The sequence below is a fragment of the Dryobates pubescens genome, chromosome 22 (genome assembly GCF_014839835.1).
Source record: "Dryobates pubescens isolate bDryPub1 chromosome 22, bDryPub1.pri, whole genome shotgun sequence".
NCBI lineage: Eukaryota > Metazoa > Chordata > Aves > Piciformes > Picidae > Dryobates > Dryobates pubescens.
The window spans coordinates 10,274,256-10,293,072 of record NC_071633.1 but is presented as its reverse complement, the minus strand read 5'-3'; the positions used below and the strand labels follow the sequence as shown (position 1 = coordinate 10,293,072).

Below are 18,817 nucleotides of genomic sequence, written 5' to 3'. Positions count from 1 at the left end.
ATAGACATAAATTTTTGTGTCATGAAAACATTGCTACTCAAGTACAAGACATCAGTACTTAATTTACCACCAGCAAAGTACAGCAAGGAACTGCAGTAAATTCTAACTCTCACATGTCAGTGAAACAGTTCAAAAAATCCCTCAAGATGCAAAAAAAATAGTAATTACCTCCTTTCACATGAGAGGTCTGAAGAAGTGGAGAAACTGCAAATTATTTTTAAAACTTAACTATAACGTGAACAAGTATTATGACTACAAGTAGTATATAGTGCAGTAACTAAAACCAGATGCAAACACTGAATTTCACAACAGTGCATAAACAAAGCAACTCTTCTGATTATAATCACACCAACCTCTTACACAAAGATGTTAAACTGTAATTTCAGAAATTCTGGATTCTCTTGTTCCAAGATGAGCTTACTAAAGTAGTAACATGATGCTTCTGGTAAAAAGTATTTTCTGGAATATGCTGTAAATGAAGGGAATCTTGGCAGGCCAGTATCTCACTAGAACGTGCAATTCTGCATGTCATTGCCTCTTGCTTATTCACTGAAACAACAGATTTCATTACAAAACAAGTAAGAGAAACAAACACAGCCTCCTGCAGTTCCTGCTTTATGAGCACCATTCACCTTTCCTTTCCTTTATCACAACACCCATTGCCAAGACCACGTTTCCCCGCAGGACAGGAAAACAAAAGAATTAAAGAATTGCTAAGCTGAGTTCAGTTACCCTTAGTCACCAGCTGATGATACTCCTATTTAGGCATTTTTAAAAGCAGTGTTGGAGTACTTCCCGGAAGCTCATGCTGCATTCCACATTACAGCTGGGACTGCTTTGTAACAATGAAAAGAGTTTAAAGAGTCAAGCAGTCTCTGTCAGATAAATACCTCCATGCATAACTATCTGATGAAGCCCCAGTCAGGTTTAACCTGCAAACCTCCCATGAAATAAAGCACAGAACCATGTAAGACGTCAAAAAAATACTTACATGAACTACAGATCAAGTTGCCTTTATCTATACCACATTCTTGTTTGGGGGTTGGAGTGGGAAGTGTATGTGTTTAAGTTTCATTCTCATTTTCCTCATGAAACCTATTCATGGAAATTATTGAAACACAAAATTGCAGTGGAAGACAGTTTCAGCCTAAAACTCCGAGCACTTCCTTTCTGGATTAAAATAAATCTTCCAGTACGAATAAATGGAGCATGAACTTTTCAGTATTTTCCCTTTCCTTTTCAATAACACTCTTTCAGGATGGCACATTAAAAAGCCATTTATTTTTAACTGAAGGAAGAACATCAATTTAATGATATTCTATCTGAAAGAGGCTCTAAGAACACAATCTGCATCTTTAAGGTATCTTTCAAAGCAATTCCCACAAAACTTTTAAGAAGCATTTTGTAAACACAAAACATGGTGATATTAAGGATTAAAAGAGAGAGCATTTAATATTTTTATAGAGAAAAATATCACTGCCCCAACATGGTTATTTTAAAAGCTCTTGCAGTAAATACAGTTAGTTAAATGTTGAACATTCATTTAGTAACATGAAAAATTAGTTATTAGAAATACATCTGTATTATATGGATAACAACTAACTACAAAATATGATGGCTTCATCTGTCATATCTTTTCCTTGATGTTAAAAAGGATAATATATATATAAAAATAATGTTGTGTAGTCAAAAAGAGTTAAAATTTCAACCTATGATTAAAAATCACTCTTAAAAAAATGAAAAGGCAAAATAAAGATCACATTGTTATGCCCACTAGGCTTGCTGAAGAGTTTTAATTTTAGTTTTCATTTTTTTTAATTATAAAGAAAAGAAAGATTTGCCTATTATCCACAACTAGGCATTTGACATAGAAGTAAGAAAATGAGGAAGTTGATACACTGGCAATTAAACAATTTCTGCTTAGGAGTTTCTTTTCCTGAAAATAAAATGATTATGTTATAAAGCAGGTGAATTTATTTCTCCAGCTTTTGCAGCTTTGTTTCTCACATTCTAAGTGCCATATCTACCAGCAGTACATGTGTTTTAAAGAGAAAGACCACAATCAACAACAGTCTTCCGTACCTCCCATGGAAGACATACTCCTTCTGGATCAAATTCAGTTTATTAAGTTTGCCATTTTTACTATCACTGCATTTTCAGTAGATACCCATCCTCACCTTTAAACTCTTCACACACACAATCTATCGACTAATCAGAATCATTTCTGTTAAAAGCAGCTACCTTGCGTTAATGAGACACGTACTCTTGTTTCTACATAGGGCTGATAGTAGATAAATAGGGAAGAACTTCCAGACCTCTAATAACTTTCCGCCAAGATTTGGTAAGCTAGAAGTGGTCTCTTCTTCTGCCTTCTACAGGTTTCTAGGAACACTGCAAATCACTATAAAACGTGCTGTTGACTAACACCATAAACCAAGGCACAGCAATTACTAAAACCAAAACACTGCATACCTGGTTCTACAAGTGAAAAAGAAACCAGGTGACTGAATGTATTACTGAAAACAAATGCAAACAGACCATCAATAACTTAAATATTTGAAAGGGAAAATGCATTTTTAAACTTACGGCTTTCTCTTCCATCATTTTTAATGCAGATTTGCGCAACAGGCCACCGGCTACATGACATTTGAGATCTTGCAGCAATTAATAAAAAGGCCTATTTCCAACATTACACTTCAGTATGTTGACAATATTTTAAATGTACTTATTTCCAAAAAGATCCTTTAAAAGGCATTTCTGAAATGTACACTTCGGGTTTGCTAACAGGTCACAGCAGTAATTGCAGGAGTTGTTTGTTTTGTGCAGCTGAAGGAATTCTGGCCGTTACCAACAGCCAGAACTAGTTTCCAGACTAAGTACCCTTTAGATGTTAGGCAGGGAGAACAAAAGCTGGAAAACAATTCTGCACTGTTACTTCTAAGAAACTAACTTCATAGTTACTCATGTGACGAGTGTGACCTATCTAGTCGTTCAATGAGCTACATGCTGAGATTCACCTCTGCCCTTCTTGCTCAGTAGCAGGGCCATTCTGCAAGCCTGCAATGTACTTCTAAATTACTGTTTTCAGATTCTTTGGTATTTTCACATCATGGAGGAAAAAAAAAATCACGAAGAGCAGATACAAAACTAGATGAAAAGTGATATTGTTCGTGAGAAAAACACCTGAATGGCTAACTTTTTCTGCAAGATAATTCATGGAATGAAACTAAAGACAAGACATTCATCCCAGGAATGCTAAGATATACAGGCAGAAGTATAATGACATTTTAAAAGCTCACAATTGCAACCAAATGTTTTACCCCTAATCATTTGCATTTCTCAAATCTTAGGAGAATGCAAGAACAGTATTTGTATGTGCAGTGAAAAGAATATTGAAATATAGAGGAGACTGCAAATATTGACATTTGTGAATAAATCTGTTGATACTATCTTCTTTGAAATTTTACTTTATGTTTCTCTTTCAGTAAGCCATCTGACACTCAGGCATAGTTGCATCAAAATGCAGATGATACCAGCTGGGGTGGGGAGGGAGCGGCTGATGGATGAGCAAATAGGACTGTTATTGCAGGAGACCTGTTCAGCTTGCAGAGAGGCTGGGTCAGGAACCTCAGCATGTTCAACAAAGGCAAATGCAGGCCCTGCAGGCCTCCATGCCTCAACGAGAAAATATTTCCCAGGGTCAGTGGAATAGTTCCATCCTGTTCTATACAAGTTCTTTCTAGACTACCAAAACTGCTGTGTCACTTTTTACGCAAACACAGCCTCACTTATTCACTGTGCTATGTGAAACTGCAAGTTGCAGAGTAACCTTGCAAATAGTTTTACTGAGTTAAGCTACTTCAAAAACACTTCAGATCTATAAACATACTGAAACAAATATGTGGACTTCCCATTTACTCCAAAGACAGCTTTGCTATAGTTCACACAAGGAACTGCTGACAAACCAGCTAAATTACAAGCCACATGCCACTAAAATTCCAAGGTTAAACATATTATCATGAAATAACTCACCAAGTATTATGCAGAAGGAACACGATATCCAAGGAAAGAATGTTTTATAAAATTAAGTGTGTTTACTTCTGTACCAGGAATTACATCATGATTTTATTTTATTCAGAATAGGAAAACAAAAAAAACCCCAAAGTTTCAAAGGCTTCAGTATGGAGATTCACTGTATTTAACTGTAAAGTAACTCAAGTCCTTGGAAAAAATCTGTGGTTTTGCTCTCTGCAGAAATAACTGCTGATATTTTCTTGTTTCTACTGCTCTAGACTTCACACTAAAGGTGAAAATTTGCAATATGCATCAGCAATATATGATGGCAAAATGCTAATAAATCAAAAGAAACTCAAGATATTTGAATGCAAACAAATTCACTGTATTACAAACTTAAAGTACTTTAAACTCAAATCAGACAGTGATTTCTACAATACTTTTTCTTTTATTTACCCATTATTTAAACCAATATTCCTCTCACCTTAAAGGTTGTTTTTTCCCCCCCAAGACAGGTAGAAATGTAAAACTACATTGTGCCTTGCAAGAATGGGAAGAACTTGGAAGGAGAAGATGTGCTAGTTTTTTCACTACTGACTCCTCAGCAAGGATTTTCTTCTCTTTCTACCAATGGTCTGTAACTCAGTAGAAGTGTCACAAGGTGGAATGCAGAAATGCTCTCCAGCCAGACAGTCTCTAAATTGAAACACTACAAGTGGTTCCTCCCTCCCAAGCACAAATCTTGGCATTTGTCCTTGATTAATTTTATACCACCTCCACTGGCTCATTCCTCCAGCCTATACAGGCTCCTCTGGATGAGAGCCCTGCCTTTGAGTGTATCAATTTATGTATCTTCTAGTATGAGATTCCAGTATCTGCTGGAAGCCACATACTTGTGGTTTCTTCAAGTAACTAATGCTAACCAACTTCCACTGCTTAACAGAAGAGTTCTTAAATGTTCTAATGTCTCATCTCAAATAACTGTTTCCAGAGACAGCAGGTTTTTGTTTTGTAATATAATTGCAGAATTCTTAGTAAAGGAAAATCCTAAAAAACTCTTAGAAGAAATACTGCCAACTAAACAGGGGAAAAAAATTCTAAGAAAAATATTCTGCCTAGTCATTTGCAATTAATCCACAGGAAAGAATTCAAAGACTTGTGGAAACCTCCACCAATAATTAAAAACCTTTAATAAGCTTCTCCCTTTGGCCCTAAAGTATTACATAAATTTTTATCTTAAACAGAATTTAAGTACAGGATTACTTTGCTTCAAAATGGAAGTTTAGCTACTGCATTACCAAAACGTTTATATCCTACTGTATTCACTGAAAACAACCTATTGAGACTGCCAGTTTGTCCCAGACCAAACCAGTAAATAGCACTCCATGCGTTTATGCTGTTTCCATTTAAAGTATGCAAGTTTTTATTTGCATGCATTTTAAAAGCCACTGTAAAAAATGCAATAAAAAGGGCCACTTCCAACACTGTGACTCTACCAAATCACTTGTGTGTACAAAGTAAGAAAATGCACCTTTTGGATCTAAGACAGAAGGAAAATCCTACTGGATGAAAGACCAGTATTAGAATCCGCCAACAAAGAACTATGAGTTCTTTGAACATACTCCACATATCAACACTTAACATGGAGCTAAGCAATACAGATTCAAGTATTTTGTAAATTAAACTTCCAGATTTCAACTGCTCTTCTTACTGGGAATTACTTAGTGCTAGGATTTATAGTAAGCAGAAATCATACAGCTAATGTATCAGTTCCTGATAGTATAATAATAAACCTCTCACTAAAAATAAAACTACAGCAAATCAATACACAAGCCTTCTGACATGATCTGCCAGTTTAAGAGTATGATAGTATGGCTGGCCTGCTGTTTAAAGAAATGATGAAAGGGTTACAGGCAGAGTAGGCTATGACCACTTCTAATGGTACAGCTACACCCCAAGAGGATGTATGAACAAGTCCTAAAGACAAGCACTCAAATTTAGCAGAACCATGCACACTCTTACCACTTTGGTATGAAAACACCTTCAATATTTATCTATTGAAAAAAATTAAGTTGACAAGGTATGTTTTCTGCCACACTTCAAACTTATAATCTGAAGAGACAAGACTCATTAGGCTTCCTTCTTTGAACACACTTCAGAAACCACTAGTAAATTCAATCCCTAATTTAATTAAGGTTTCCACTGTAGTAGTGCTTTTGCAACCATAAGGTATCATCCATAATAGGTAAAATAATGTACATAAATATACTGCTACCTAACTCATCACAGCAAATTAATACTTTAAAAGGAAAGCTCATAAGCAGGATCATATTTAAGCAGTAAGACATAAGAGGGTGTGCATATGCCGTAATAACGACACACCTTAATACTACAAGAAGTATGTCATTATTATCCCATACTACACACCCTAAAAAGCTTCAGTATAGATCACATCTATGTATTTAACAAGTGAAATTAGGATACTTGAAAGAGATGTCTTTCTATTTTAACAATCCAGGAAGTGGTCTAATAAAACCAATCCACTTCTGTTATCTCTATTAATTCACACTCTGCACTCAAGGACAGAGGAGTTAAGAACTATTCCATAATAACACTATTCTATTTGCAATCTAAAGCCAAAATCAGCACAAAAATCCAACTTTATATTTTCCTCAATGATATCATTGTTCACCTTGGAAGTAAACTGACTCATTTTGAAAAGCATACCACTGAACACTTCAGTGAAAACTAGCTACCTATCCTTTGCCATGCAAAACACAAACAAAATGTTTACGGCAGCTGACATCATTGAAATTTAACACTGGTATGTCTCCATCCTAAACCCAACTGAAATGTATTTAAATATTTATTAACCACTTATGACTCCACTAAATTTATTACTGCAATACACTTCCTCAGGCATGTTCAAAATATCTCAATTACTTGCCTTCTTCAGCTGAGCTTACTATTCCAAAAACACTAATATCAGCAATCTTTCGGGCCTGATCAAACTTGACAAAATGATTTTTATTTAACGGATTTCCATTAATTTAATATTTCGTTGGTTACATAAATTGGGAAGAGTTTCCCAATTCACGTGTTTTCACAGCAGCATTACCCAAGAACAAAGAAAACTGCAGACACTCATTCATTCATTGCAATATTCCCGGTTTTCCAGTTACACAGTTGGAAATGCTGTTAATCTTTTAGATGAAAGACTTTCAGATGCAAAATGACCAAAACACATCCTTTTAAGTAACAGTATTGATCCAATTGGAATGAGACACAAATCTTGAATTTCAAACTGGAAAACTTTGAAGATATGCTTTTATCAAATGATACAGCCATAGCCAAAATCAGCATGCACTTTTTCCAATGATTTCTTGTTACTCAATGCAAACTTGGTAACTTGCTATGGATACAGAAAAGCTTCTCATAGAGAAGTCGCTGCTTCTTTTGCTAACCTATTAGCAGAGTATCTAAATTGAGGATTGGGGGGGACTGGGGAGAAAGTGTACTCTCCACCCGGTTTTTGAGACGTCTTGCCAATTCCTCTTGTTATTTGAGAGAAAGAGATCAAATTCAATATACAAGACATGAAACAGATATGAACATGATCCAACAACAAATCTTAAAGATTGCAAATGCCAACAAGTCTCTACAAGTGTATTACTGGGCCAGAATGAAGGAAAATCATTGTGAAATAAGCTTTTCTGGTATGCAGTTATAGCAAATAATCATGAGGTGATGCCGAGAACTAGACAAATCTGGTATTCAAAGAATGTTAAAAACACTGGGGTCACAAATGCACACTGTAACTTTAGTACCCACTTCTTATCCCACTATTTTGATATTAAATCTAATTAATTCCTCATTCTAAGCTTATAAACCATGAGTTTAATGAACATCTATCTCTCTTGTTCACATGCTGTAACATGCGGTTATGGAAACAATACAGCTAAAAATGAAGTGAGGTTGATTTTGTGTATGCCATGTACAGAAGGAGAATATTGCTTGGTTTTAAAAGACTGCATTATAATGTCAATCTTTTCAGTAAATGACAAAAGCAGACATTCTCTCTTGAACCAAAAACTGTATTTCTTTTTTTTTTTTCAGAACAAAAGAAAATTTCTTGCACTGCTAGTTCATAAGATAAAGCCCCGAAATCACAATTGCATAGGGCATTTTTAATACTAAATGCATAATACACTGCATCAATCTACACAAAGTAATTCTATAATCTGATACTGTCCCACCACTTTAAGAGACACACTAATTTAGGTTTAACTGCTTTAATTTAGGTGAAGAGTTAAAACTTTATGTTCTGATGACCTGGATGCGGGGGGGAGGGAAGAGAAAGTTAAAAGCTAGCTCTTATATTAAATTTCCAACAATTTATTGCAGAATGACAATAGGAATATCAGCAGCTCAGTAAAACGGCAGATCATTTTGTTTGGAGGTAGAGAGTGTTATTGCACATTATTACCTTGAAATTAATTTATTCCTAATTTTATGTATATAATGGTTGTTTTAGTTCAAGTAACTTGGCAGAGATTCAAGTCAGAATACATATACTTTCAAAAAAAAAAAAAAGACACTTTTGAGGATAACTGAGCATCTGTTCAGATACTGAATGTGAACTATTTGTTGCACCTCCTTTTGTTGACATACATAAAAATATTTTCTCATGATGGCAATGGGACCAGTCAGTGCAAGGAAAAGAGCTGCAAGCAGTATGGGGACATGTGTAAGGCAAAATCCGGATAGAAAAGTTTCCTCAAAAACATCAGTCATACCTTAGATACACAAATGGAAAAAGATGGGGAAGGAGGAAGGGAAAAGAAAACCACAAAAACAAGCAACTTCACCTTAGTACCATGACATAATGAACAAAATTACGCTTTTAATATGCAGGGGAGGTTGTTTGGGGGTTAGTTTGTTTATGGGTTTTTTTTTCCTTCAAGCAAAGTGTAGACAAGTACTGCAAGATTTTTTTGTGTCAGGGAAGCATGCAGAACAGTTGACATTTCAAAGACTACTTGTGTTTTCCTTTGGAGGTAAAGAAAAAATAGCAGCTACAAGACAAGCAAAAGAGATGCAGAAACAAAGAAATCTGATAACATTAAGAGTCATATCAAAATAAAGACAGTTGGGATGTGGGTACTTGTACAGAAGGTGATGTGATGGGAAACATCGTGTCTTATCTCCTCAACCTGCATGATTTGTGATATGTGGTCAGGGAAGCTTTTGAGATTAAGTTCTAAAAGACATTCAAAAAAAGGTTTCAGTATCAGTGTTCACTCTGCAGCTCAGATAGTCTGAGTTTCAGGCTGAGGAAGAACTACAAATCATCATAAAAGCAGCTTTAACCACAGCTAAAACCTGAACTGACTTACCTCCAAATCTGCCCAAGTTAGAGCTTCAGAGAGCCATACTAGAGGCCAGTTTACTGTCATCAAAAGTGAATTCCATAAAATTAATATTTAGAATAGAATTAACCAGGTAGGAAAAGACCTTCGAGATCATTGAGTCCAACCCATCAGCCAACACCATCTAATCAACTAAACCATGGCACCAAGCACCCCATCCAGTCTCTTCCTAAACACCTCCAGTGATGGCGACTCCACCACCTCCCTGGGCAGCCCATTCCAATGGCCAATCTTTCTGCGAAGAATTTCTTCCTAACATCCAGCCCAAACCTCCCCTGGCACAGCTTGAGACTGTGTCCTCTTGTTCTGGTGCTGGTTGCCTGGGGGAAGAGAACAACCCCCACCTGCCTACAACCTCCCTTCAGGTAGTTGTAGAGAGCAATAAGGCCTCCTCTGAGCCCCCTCCAGGTTAAGCAACCCCAGCTCTCTCAGCCTCTCCTCATAGGGCTTGTGCTCTAGACCTGTCACCAGCTCTGTTGCCCTTCTCTGGACACATTCCAGCAACTCAACATCTTTCCTAAACTGAGGGGCCCAGAACTGGACACAGGACTCAAGGTGTGGCCTAACCAGTGCTGAGTATAGGGGCAGAACAACCTCCCTGCTCCTACTGGCCACACTATTCCTGATGCAGGCCAAGATGCCATTGGCCTTCTATTGACTTAAAATAAGGTTTCCTTATTAAAACTCTTATAGCCATTTGCCAAACCCTTACTAAAAATTGAGATATCAGAACCATATCAGAAATTAAGAATATTACCATGGAAGAATGATACAGGAGAAAAAAGGCAACCTAAACAGCCTAGCACCCTTTTGCATCTTCTAACTTGCAAGTTCATTCATAAACTTCTCCTTTTTCCATCTACAAACACCAGTGTTTGTACAGAAGAAAACAGTATGCTATGAGAGTCTAAATCAGCTGTACAATAAAAAACTGAAATACCTGAAAGTAGTTTCACCTGTTCCAAGCAACTAGTCAAAAGACAGTATCAATGTGCTGTACTGAAACAACATCAAGTAATCTTTGCTTTATAAACAAACCAGCATCCCAACCTCAGGATTTATAAATTCAGCTCCTTTTGACAGTTAAGTTTGTGATGGTGCTTGAGGTCAACATGCTGCTTTGGAAAAAAACATAAAAAATAATCAGAAGTAAGCCTCCACATCCTTTCACTAGGACTCTGCCGCCAGAGACTCAGGGATACTAAATGACTGAAATCAGCCTCTCTCCCCCCAGACTTGCAGAGGTGTTCATGCCAGGTGTATGTTTAGAGCACAACCCTGTCCACAGTCAGGGAAACAGAAAGGAAAACCAGAAGTTATACAAGCTGGAAACAATTAGTAGTCTGGTTTCTGATTGGATAATAAATGGCTGATACAACAGGCTGTGGCACACAGAATATGCAAAACTGAAGGGTCATGGTGATATGCAAAATTGTTCTCTGGGGTTTTTTTATCCTTTTTTAAATTAACACAACTAGGATATACCTTTTATAACAAATAATTACTTAAACTCTATAAAGGCATCACAAAGGTTTAAAGTTTAAGAAGTCAAGCTTTAAAACCACTGAGACAATTTAAACCTGTAGAAGAAATCTGCATTAAACCTAATGAAATTTATATAAAGAGCACAAAGTCAAAAGTTGGCCAAAGTTGGGAGTTGAGGGAATAAAATGATTTGCTGGTAGTCCTGACTAGAAATTCTTAGCACAAGGAGTATCAGCTTCAACAAAACACAGAGCATTAACAATTTTGATCAGAAAAACGTAAAATAGCCTCTATTTTCCATTACTCTGTTTCTTGAACTATTAGAAAACATTCCATACTGATTTATAGTCATAGGAATCAGCTTCACAGATAAATTATTTCTGGATTCCCAGAACACATTCAATGACCCAGTTCAAATTTCACAATCTTGTATTCAGCCCAATAGACTGTGTTTGATTAGATGCACATTATCTGCATTTCTGCTTCCTCACACAACCCTAGAAAGGACAGCATTGTGACAACTGGATATATAGCTATAAATTCACCAGACAGACTTGCTTTCTGGCTCTCCTCAAAACCACACAAATTCTCACCTCCCTGCACAAGCAGACAGAAAAGAAAAAAAAGGTTTTTGAAAAAAAAAAAAGGAGGAAAAAAAAATCACAATTTGCCTACATTACATTACAGCACTTCAAACATACAAAGCATTTCCTATTCCTTACAGAAGGAAACAAAACATGAGCATTTTAAACAACAAATTGGTAACAGGTTCTGAGCTACTTCATTTCCATGCATTACTGAGCTGTTACATTTGTCCAAGTTTTAGTTTGTCTTACTCTTTTAGGAGATCAATTCAACAGTGATGTAAAATCTTTAAAGGAAAAGTGTGCTGTACTTCACAGCAAGGAGAAACACCTGTCAACCACATGTAAAAAGCAGATCTGATCTCTCAGTAATCCACAGTGATTTCTTCATTCAGCACCACTCTGATGTCTGTTTTTGTCTTCCTAATGACTTACTACCTTGTCTCTCTCTCCTCATAGGTACCTGACTAACACTGAAAACAAGTAGTACTGCTCAAAAAATGTCATTCTAAGCAGCGTAAGCGCCATCTTTTCACACATTTCTTACTGTTTACCCCAATAGTCTACAAAATCCAGGAGCTAAAATCCACTCAGTAAAAGTAATAGGATTCTAAAACCAGAATGTAACTATTTTACAGCACAGCAGAGACATTACTGTAATATACACCATTTATAGCACTCTAAGATTTCCACTGGAGGCTAATATAGGCAAGTCAAAGGAATATAAACTGAGTTCATAATGTAACCCCAATAAAAAAAATTGCCATGCTTTTGCTATCATCTGTTTTCTACTAACTGTTCAAAATTACCTGTACTGCAATGTAATGGGAATGACAGAAGAACGTAACACATTTAGAAGTACCACACTGAGCTCTGTCACGCAGTTGCTCATTAAATATCATGGAATGATACTTCAGAGGTTAAAAAAAAAAAGTTTGAATGAGGAAAAAAACCTTCAAAAAATTAAAACCTCTACAGCTGATTAAATACACTGAAGGTTAAATGGATGCTGTAGACAACCCTTTATTCAGGTCCTTAAAAGCACTAATGTTGCAGAAAAATTGGCTTACAGATCAGCTAGCTAAGACCAAAGCATTTAAAGATTAACCCCTTTAAAACTTTAATCACTTCAGGCCTTAACTGGCTAATCTGCAACCCAGTTTGTCTCTCAAGTCTTATTTTAAATAAGTGGTAAAATGTTCAAGTATCCAATTTTTTTTCCTAGAAAAGATGCCTTACACTAAAAGCAGTAGAAGAAAAATAGCACTAAGTTATTGGCATTTGAATTTAAAAAGTATTACTTTTGACAGCATATGTAATGAACTCCAGTGGCTCTGCACTGAAAAACTCCCAAAAGTTTAGGAGTTCACTAATTGAAAATCTGGCTTACCTTCAAATAACTTCAATTGAACAACAGAATTTCTTTTTTTTTCAATGCAACTCTAAAGACAAATTAGTTGATCATTTAATCATCTTTTTTTCATATCTCAGGTTTCAGATTAGTTGAAATATGACCAATGAATTCACAACCTCAAACAAAACATACTTCTCATTTAAGAGATTGTATCTGAAGCTATTCAAAGGTGCAGAAGTTATAAGATCTACAGCAAAGATAAGGCTCTACACAAAGGTAAAATATACTGATTCCAACACCACCAACTCCTCCTCCTCCTGTAGGAGGAAGCAGGATCCTACCAGATCTCCAAGGGATACATATAGCCTTTCTTCAGGAGCATTTCTCTTTGCATCCTAATACATGTAAGCTGTCTTCAAAGGATTTCATTAAATAGATTTTACAATTTACAAACACATTTAAGTAATTATTTGGATAGCTGATTAGCTTATCAAAAAACTCTTATCTTCATTTCCATTCCTGCACATACTTGAAATAAAAATTACTAATTCATGGCACCATTACTACCACCACTGGTTATAGTGGGAAATTTTCTTCCCTGCTACTCATACTGCAGAAACATATCTAGTTTAAACTTCAGGTATCTGTTTCAAGGTACGCCTTTCATTAGCCTAATTAGCATTAGCCTCCCACCACTGAGTAATTCGGATGACAGTTTAGCTAATTTAGCCCTGGGACAAAGATGAGTTTATAGTGTAACATTACATACCAAAGCTTTCTCCCTTTGATGTATAACTATGATGTCTAGAAAAACATACAGGAGAACTAAAACTGGATTATAAATCAAAAAAAAATAATAATTTAAAAAGCAGAAATACAAAGCTAACTCATTCAACCAATATACTCCCTCAATGACTCTTCCTACAAGTGAGAACAAGAAGTAGGATTATCCTAATTTAAAACTACGCTATGTATCTCAGCTGATTTTAGCAGGTTATTTTTAAACCTAAACTCATCTGTGTGAGGCTGAAATAACTTCTCTGTAACAGACTATGAAGAAAAAAAAAATTGTAGGGGGCAGCTATCAGATTGGTATATTCCAACTGCATTCTTCTGAAAACAGGACAACTTACATGCTTTTCTGAGCCAAATACTTTATTAACTTCAAGAATGACTATGAATCTCCCTTTATTCCACTAAACTTGAAGAAACTCACTCTGACTTCTATTTGTCAGCAGACTGCAGATGGAATGCTATTTGTCAGTAAACTGAAGATGCTCAGATTTTACGATGACATTATGAAGCAGTGCTTCCTGTATTCCTCTTAAATAACACACAAAAGGTTCTAGCAAACTGAGGAAGAGCTTCCTACAGTTTTTGGAGTAACAGTCAGTACCGCTGAACAGATATCACACTTTACTCTGAGTTACATCACATGACTCAACAAGCGTTTAAAAAGTATTAAGGCATTATTAAGCTGCCATAATTACCAATAACCCATTACAAAAACCTTCACGTACATCTCAGCAATCTGCAGGTAGTTCACTTACCAAATTTTCTGCATTCAGTTAGAATAAAGTTAAAAGCTATCAAACCATTAGAGAAATGACAATCGCAGAGTGTAAGATGAAGGAAAACCTCTTTAGGTAATTTGATGAGATGCAGACAAGCAAAAGCTCCAAGAAGATATGCTGACTGAGAACTACTGACAGTATCTTTCCCTCATGGCTTCGCTCGCCACAATCAGAAGACACACAATTTATTTAACAAGATAAATTAAAACACTTCAATAAAATGTCATACAACATACTTCTGTTGAACTTTCAATAGTGTATATGCCATAACTCATGTTTGTTAAACAAGGCCAGCACAGAGTAACGTGTTGCACGCATAAAAGTAGAAACCATTTAAGTAACTCTTAATCCTTTAATACAGAATATATACACACCAAATGTTACACTCTTCAGTAAAGTTCAGACTGCAAGTACATTTGATAAAGGCCCAATTTTCTACATATTTGTGTCCAATTAACAAAACTACAAACACAGCCAAGGCCAGAAGTTGAAATAGGGTCACCATCTTCCTTAGATAAGATATTCCCAAAGCAATGCCTTTTCACTCAGCCAGGGGCAGGTCCATTGGGCACAGTCTTCCCAATTTTCACCCAATTTTCAAAAGTGAGCTCAAAAATGGAAAATAATATTTAAGAATTACCTGCACAACTCCACTCGCTACATTATCTTAATTTAGATCTTAGAAATCTGATCATGTGAATTCAAGCCCAGAAGGGTGGAGGTACCGCAGTACATTGTTGGAAGGGACCTCCAGACATCATTGGGTCCCAGCCTCCCACCAAAGCAGGATCACCTAGGTTAGTCTGCACAGAAATGCATCCAAGTGGGTTCTAAAAGTCTCCAGAGAAGACTCCACAACCTCTCTGGGCAGCCTGTTCCAGTACTCCATCAGCCTCTCTGTAAAGTCTCTCCTCATGTTGAGGTGAAATCTTCGATGTTCAAGCTTGTACCTGTTGTTTCTTATTATTGCACGCCACCAAAAAGAGATTGGCTCCCTCCACTTAACACCCACCCCTCAGATATTTATACACACTGAAGAGTTCCCCTCTCAGTCTTCTCAGGATTAAACAGCCCCTGATGTCTCAGTCTCTCTTCATAGAGGAGGTGCTCAAGTCCCTCAAGTCTGGTTAAACATAAGAGCCCTCCATAAAAGTCAGAGGATTTTGTCTACGATCTCAAGGCATCCAAAGAGGCATTTTCCATATTAAAGTATTAAGGCCTGGGGGCATGGGGTTGGTCTTCTCCATCACTTCTCCCCCAGCCTTGGTTTATAAGATGTCATTAACACAATGAATGGGAAATAACTATTAGACCATACCACAGAATCACAGAATGTTAGTGGTAGGAAGGAGCCTTGAAAGATCATCTAGTCCAACCCCCCTGCCAGAGCAGGATCACCTAGAGTAAATCACACAGGAATGTATCCAGATGGGTTTTGAGTATCTCCAAAGAAGAAGATATTCCATTAAATACCAAGACAAATTACCTAATTCAATCTGTATTACTTGGGGAGGGGTAAAATTACAAAAATTAAATAAATCCAAGTGTCCAAATTTGCAGGCAAATAATTTGCTTTTTTAAAAGGCAGAGGGAAAGACAGCAAAACCTTCACCAATAATTAACTGAAGAGCTCCATAATTTATGGCAGAAGAACCAACTTTGACAGAAGACAAGGGTCAAAATTCAAATCTCCCTTCAAGCCTGTTGCTAGGCTTGAGAAGCTTTGGCCTTTCTTTCCTTCATGTAAATACAGTAGAGAGTTTAACATGTTTTTCAGACACAAGCCATGGCACTTTTTTCCATATCAGAGAAATCACAAAGATCCTTCACTCAGGAGTGGAAATACACTTAAGCCTTAATGGTTTTGCCTAATGAACCATTCAGATATAATGTTGTGTTCAAGCAAGAAAATTAATAAAACAAATATTTCCTTCAGAATCTTCTTTCTTAGAGTGCTAACATCTTACAATTAAACTTAAATGGGAAAAAATATTTGGGTGCCTTTAGAGAAGCTATGCTTATTTCAAAGCACTACTGGAAATCTGACATGTTACTTTCTCAGAAATAAGGAGATTTGTGTAACAAATACAAATCTTAGCAAGACTCAAAAATCCTGCAATTGTTTAAGCAAGATCAACCCTGTTTAAAAAAAAATAAAACACCCCTAAGCCTTGGCATCAGAGTTTATTTCTCTTCTAATGAACTACAACTGTGTGTATGATAGGGGGAAAAAAAAAAAAAGAATCGAATTAACCAGGTTGGAAAAGACCTTTGAGATCATCAAGTCCAACCTATCACCCACCACCATCTAATTAACTAAACCATGGCACCAAGTGTCTCATCCAGTCTCTTCTTAAACGCTTCCAGTGATGGTGACTCCACCACCTCCCTAGGCAGCCTATTCCGATGGCCAATCACTCTTTCTGTGAAGAACTTCTTCCTAACATCCAGCCCAAACCTCCCCTGGTGCAACTTGAGACTGTGTCCTCTTGTTCTGTTGCTGGTTGCTTGGGAGAAGAGACCAACCCCCACACGGCTACAACCTCCCTTCAGCCACTTATCTGAACTCAGTCAGCAGTCATCAAGCACATGCTGGCTAGGCACGCATTGAGTAGAGAATTACCAGCTAGAGAAAACAGCGGTTGCTATACAGAGTGGTATAATGTTGTAACAGTAGTAGAAACGCTTCAGAGAAAGCAGGAGCTTCCACGGTTTCAGCAGAGCACTACATTGCCAAATGTATTATTATGCAACTGTACCACAAGCACTGTAACCATCTGTCACGTGCACGAGAAATACTGCTTACACCAGTAATTAATGTATGACATCCCCCAAAACATAAGGTTTAGGTTTGACTATGAAGAAATGGAAACCACACTGTTGAAGAAAACGAGCAACCAGTCGCGTACACCAGCAGAGCAAGTAACTTCAAACTGCTACACCACAGAGCAGCCATAAACACCAAGATCCCCTCCCCTCTCCTGAACTTGAAAAGACAGCACGTGGCCAAAGGCGCGTCATGAAAAAGCAAGTGAGCCGAGCGCTGGATGAAAGGTATCACACTGGTAAAAGGTTGCTATGTTTGCTGTATCTGTGTAATAAATTCAGTGAAGAGAGTCCGTGTGCTTGTCTCTGCAGCTGATTCTGTCACACAGTACAAAGCTTTGTATTGCAACATTTCCTACAGGTCTCCTTCTACAGCTCACCCTGTCCCAGAAGTTCACAAGTTCACAGCAGTTAAGTTTCACTCTAACTTCTCAGAAACCTAATTTACAGAGTACAACCGCAGCATTTCACTTCTTTGCAGGATTTTTAGAGCCATGAGTTTAATGAATCTGTGATCCAGATGAGCAAGATCTAACTTTCCATTGTATTTCATAACATGAGTCCAAGAAAGGGAAAGAAGCAGCACTTTGTGAATTTTCAGAGGGCATTTGGGACAGATCACTGTACACCAGCCGTGTTCGATGGGCTGTTTTTGTGTGCACCCATTATGCCATCTGTCCATACTGGGTAAAGACTGATCATTTTAACCAAGCCACTTCATTGGGATATTGTTTTCATTATTTTTTTATTTCATTTTAATCTACAATATACAAACATGTTTATATTTGAGTATGAGAAGGAAAAATCATCTTCCTGCTAAAGGATGCTTCTAAAAACATAGTCAAAAATGAATTTACTGACACAAGCATCTATTTTAAATTCAGTGAATGTAATACAAGAGTATCTGCAGCAGACTTTTCCTGTTCGCTAGGAATATCCCCTTAGTGCTACAGACCAGAATAAATCACTATTATCAATGCTATTATCTATCCCCTCTACTCATATAATTTCTACCCATCCCCTGTCAGCTTAGAAAATACTGATAATTGCCTGAGGGCAGATGCATCTTCCAACTGTATGATTAAGGAGCAAACTTACCAATTCTATTCCCTGTGGAAAAGGAGTATCGTCCCAGTCCTTCTGAGGAAATCTTTGTATTATTTTTCCCAAGCCTTCTGTTGGACCTGCTAAAAAAAAACAAATTAAAATTTCATTACTTAAAGGCAAACTCATGGAATTTAAGTTGTGCTAAATTTGATACTATTTTCAGAATATACCCAATATTCAGAAATGTTTGGCCACAAGAGGCAGAACGGGCTCCTCAAGTGTGTCTTACGTGTCTAGCAACACCAGGAGTCACTACATGAAACAAAGCTGCAAGCCACATTCAGCCTATGCCCATCATGAATGCTTTCAAAATGACAGATGATTACTAGTAATTCTCTCTCTACAAACAACATTAAATTTAAAACTAATATAATGAATAATGTAGCATCTTAAAAAATAAATCCAAGCACTTGTCAACAGTCTTCAAAAAGGAGTCTACATTTT

General features: G+C 36.8%; 1 protein-coding gene across 7 annotated transcripts in view; it reads right to left on the bottom strand.

Annotated features, from left to right (window-relative positions):
• The window catches only part of SBF2 (SET binding factor 2), a 195,868-nt gene that overhangs the window by 144,650 nt on the left and 32,401 nt on the right, over positions 1-18,817 (bottom strand). For 5 of the 7 annotated variants that reach the window (XM_054172043.1, XM_054172045.1, XM_054172047.1 and 2 more), the window contains exon 2: positions 18,365-18,453. In XM_054172043.1, the coding sequence (XP_054028018.1) occupies positions 18,365-18,453 (89 nt within the window). The remainder of the gene's footprint in view (positions 1-18,364; positions 18,454-18,817) is intronic. The other 2 variants (XM_054172044.1, XM_054172049.1) reach the window with 1 other exon arrangement.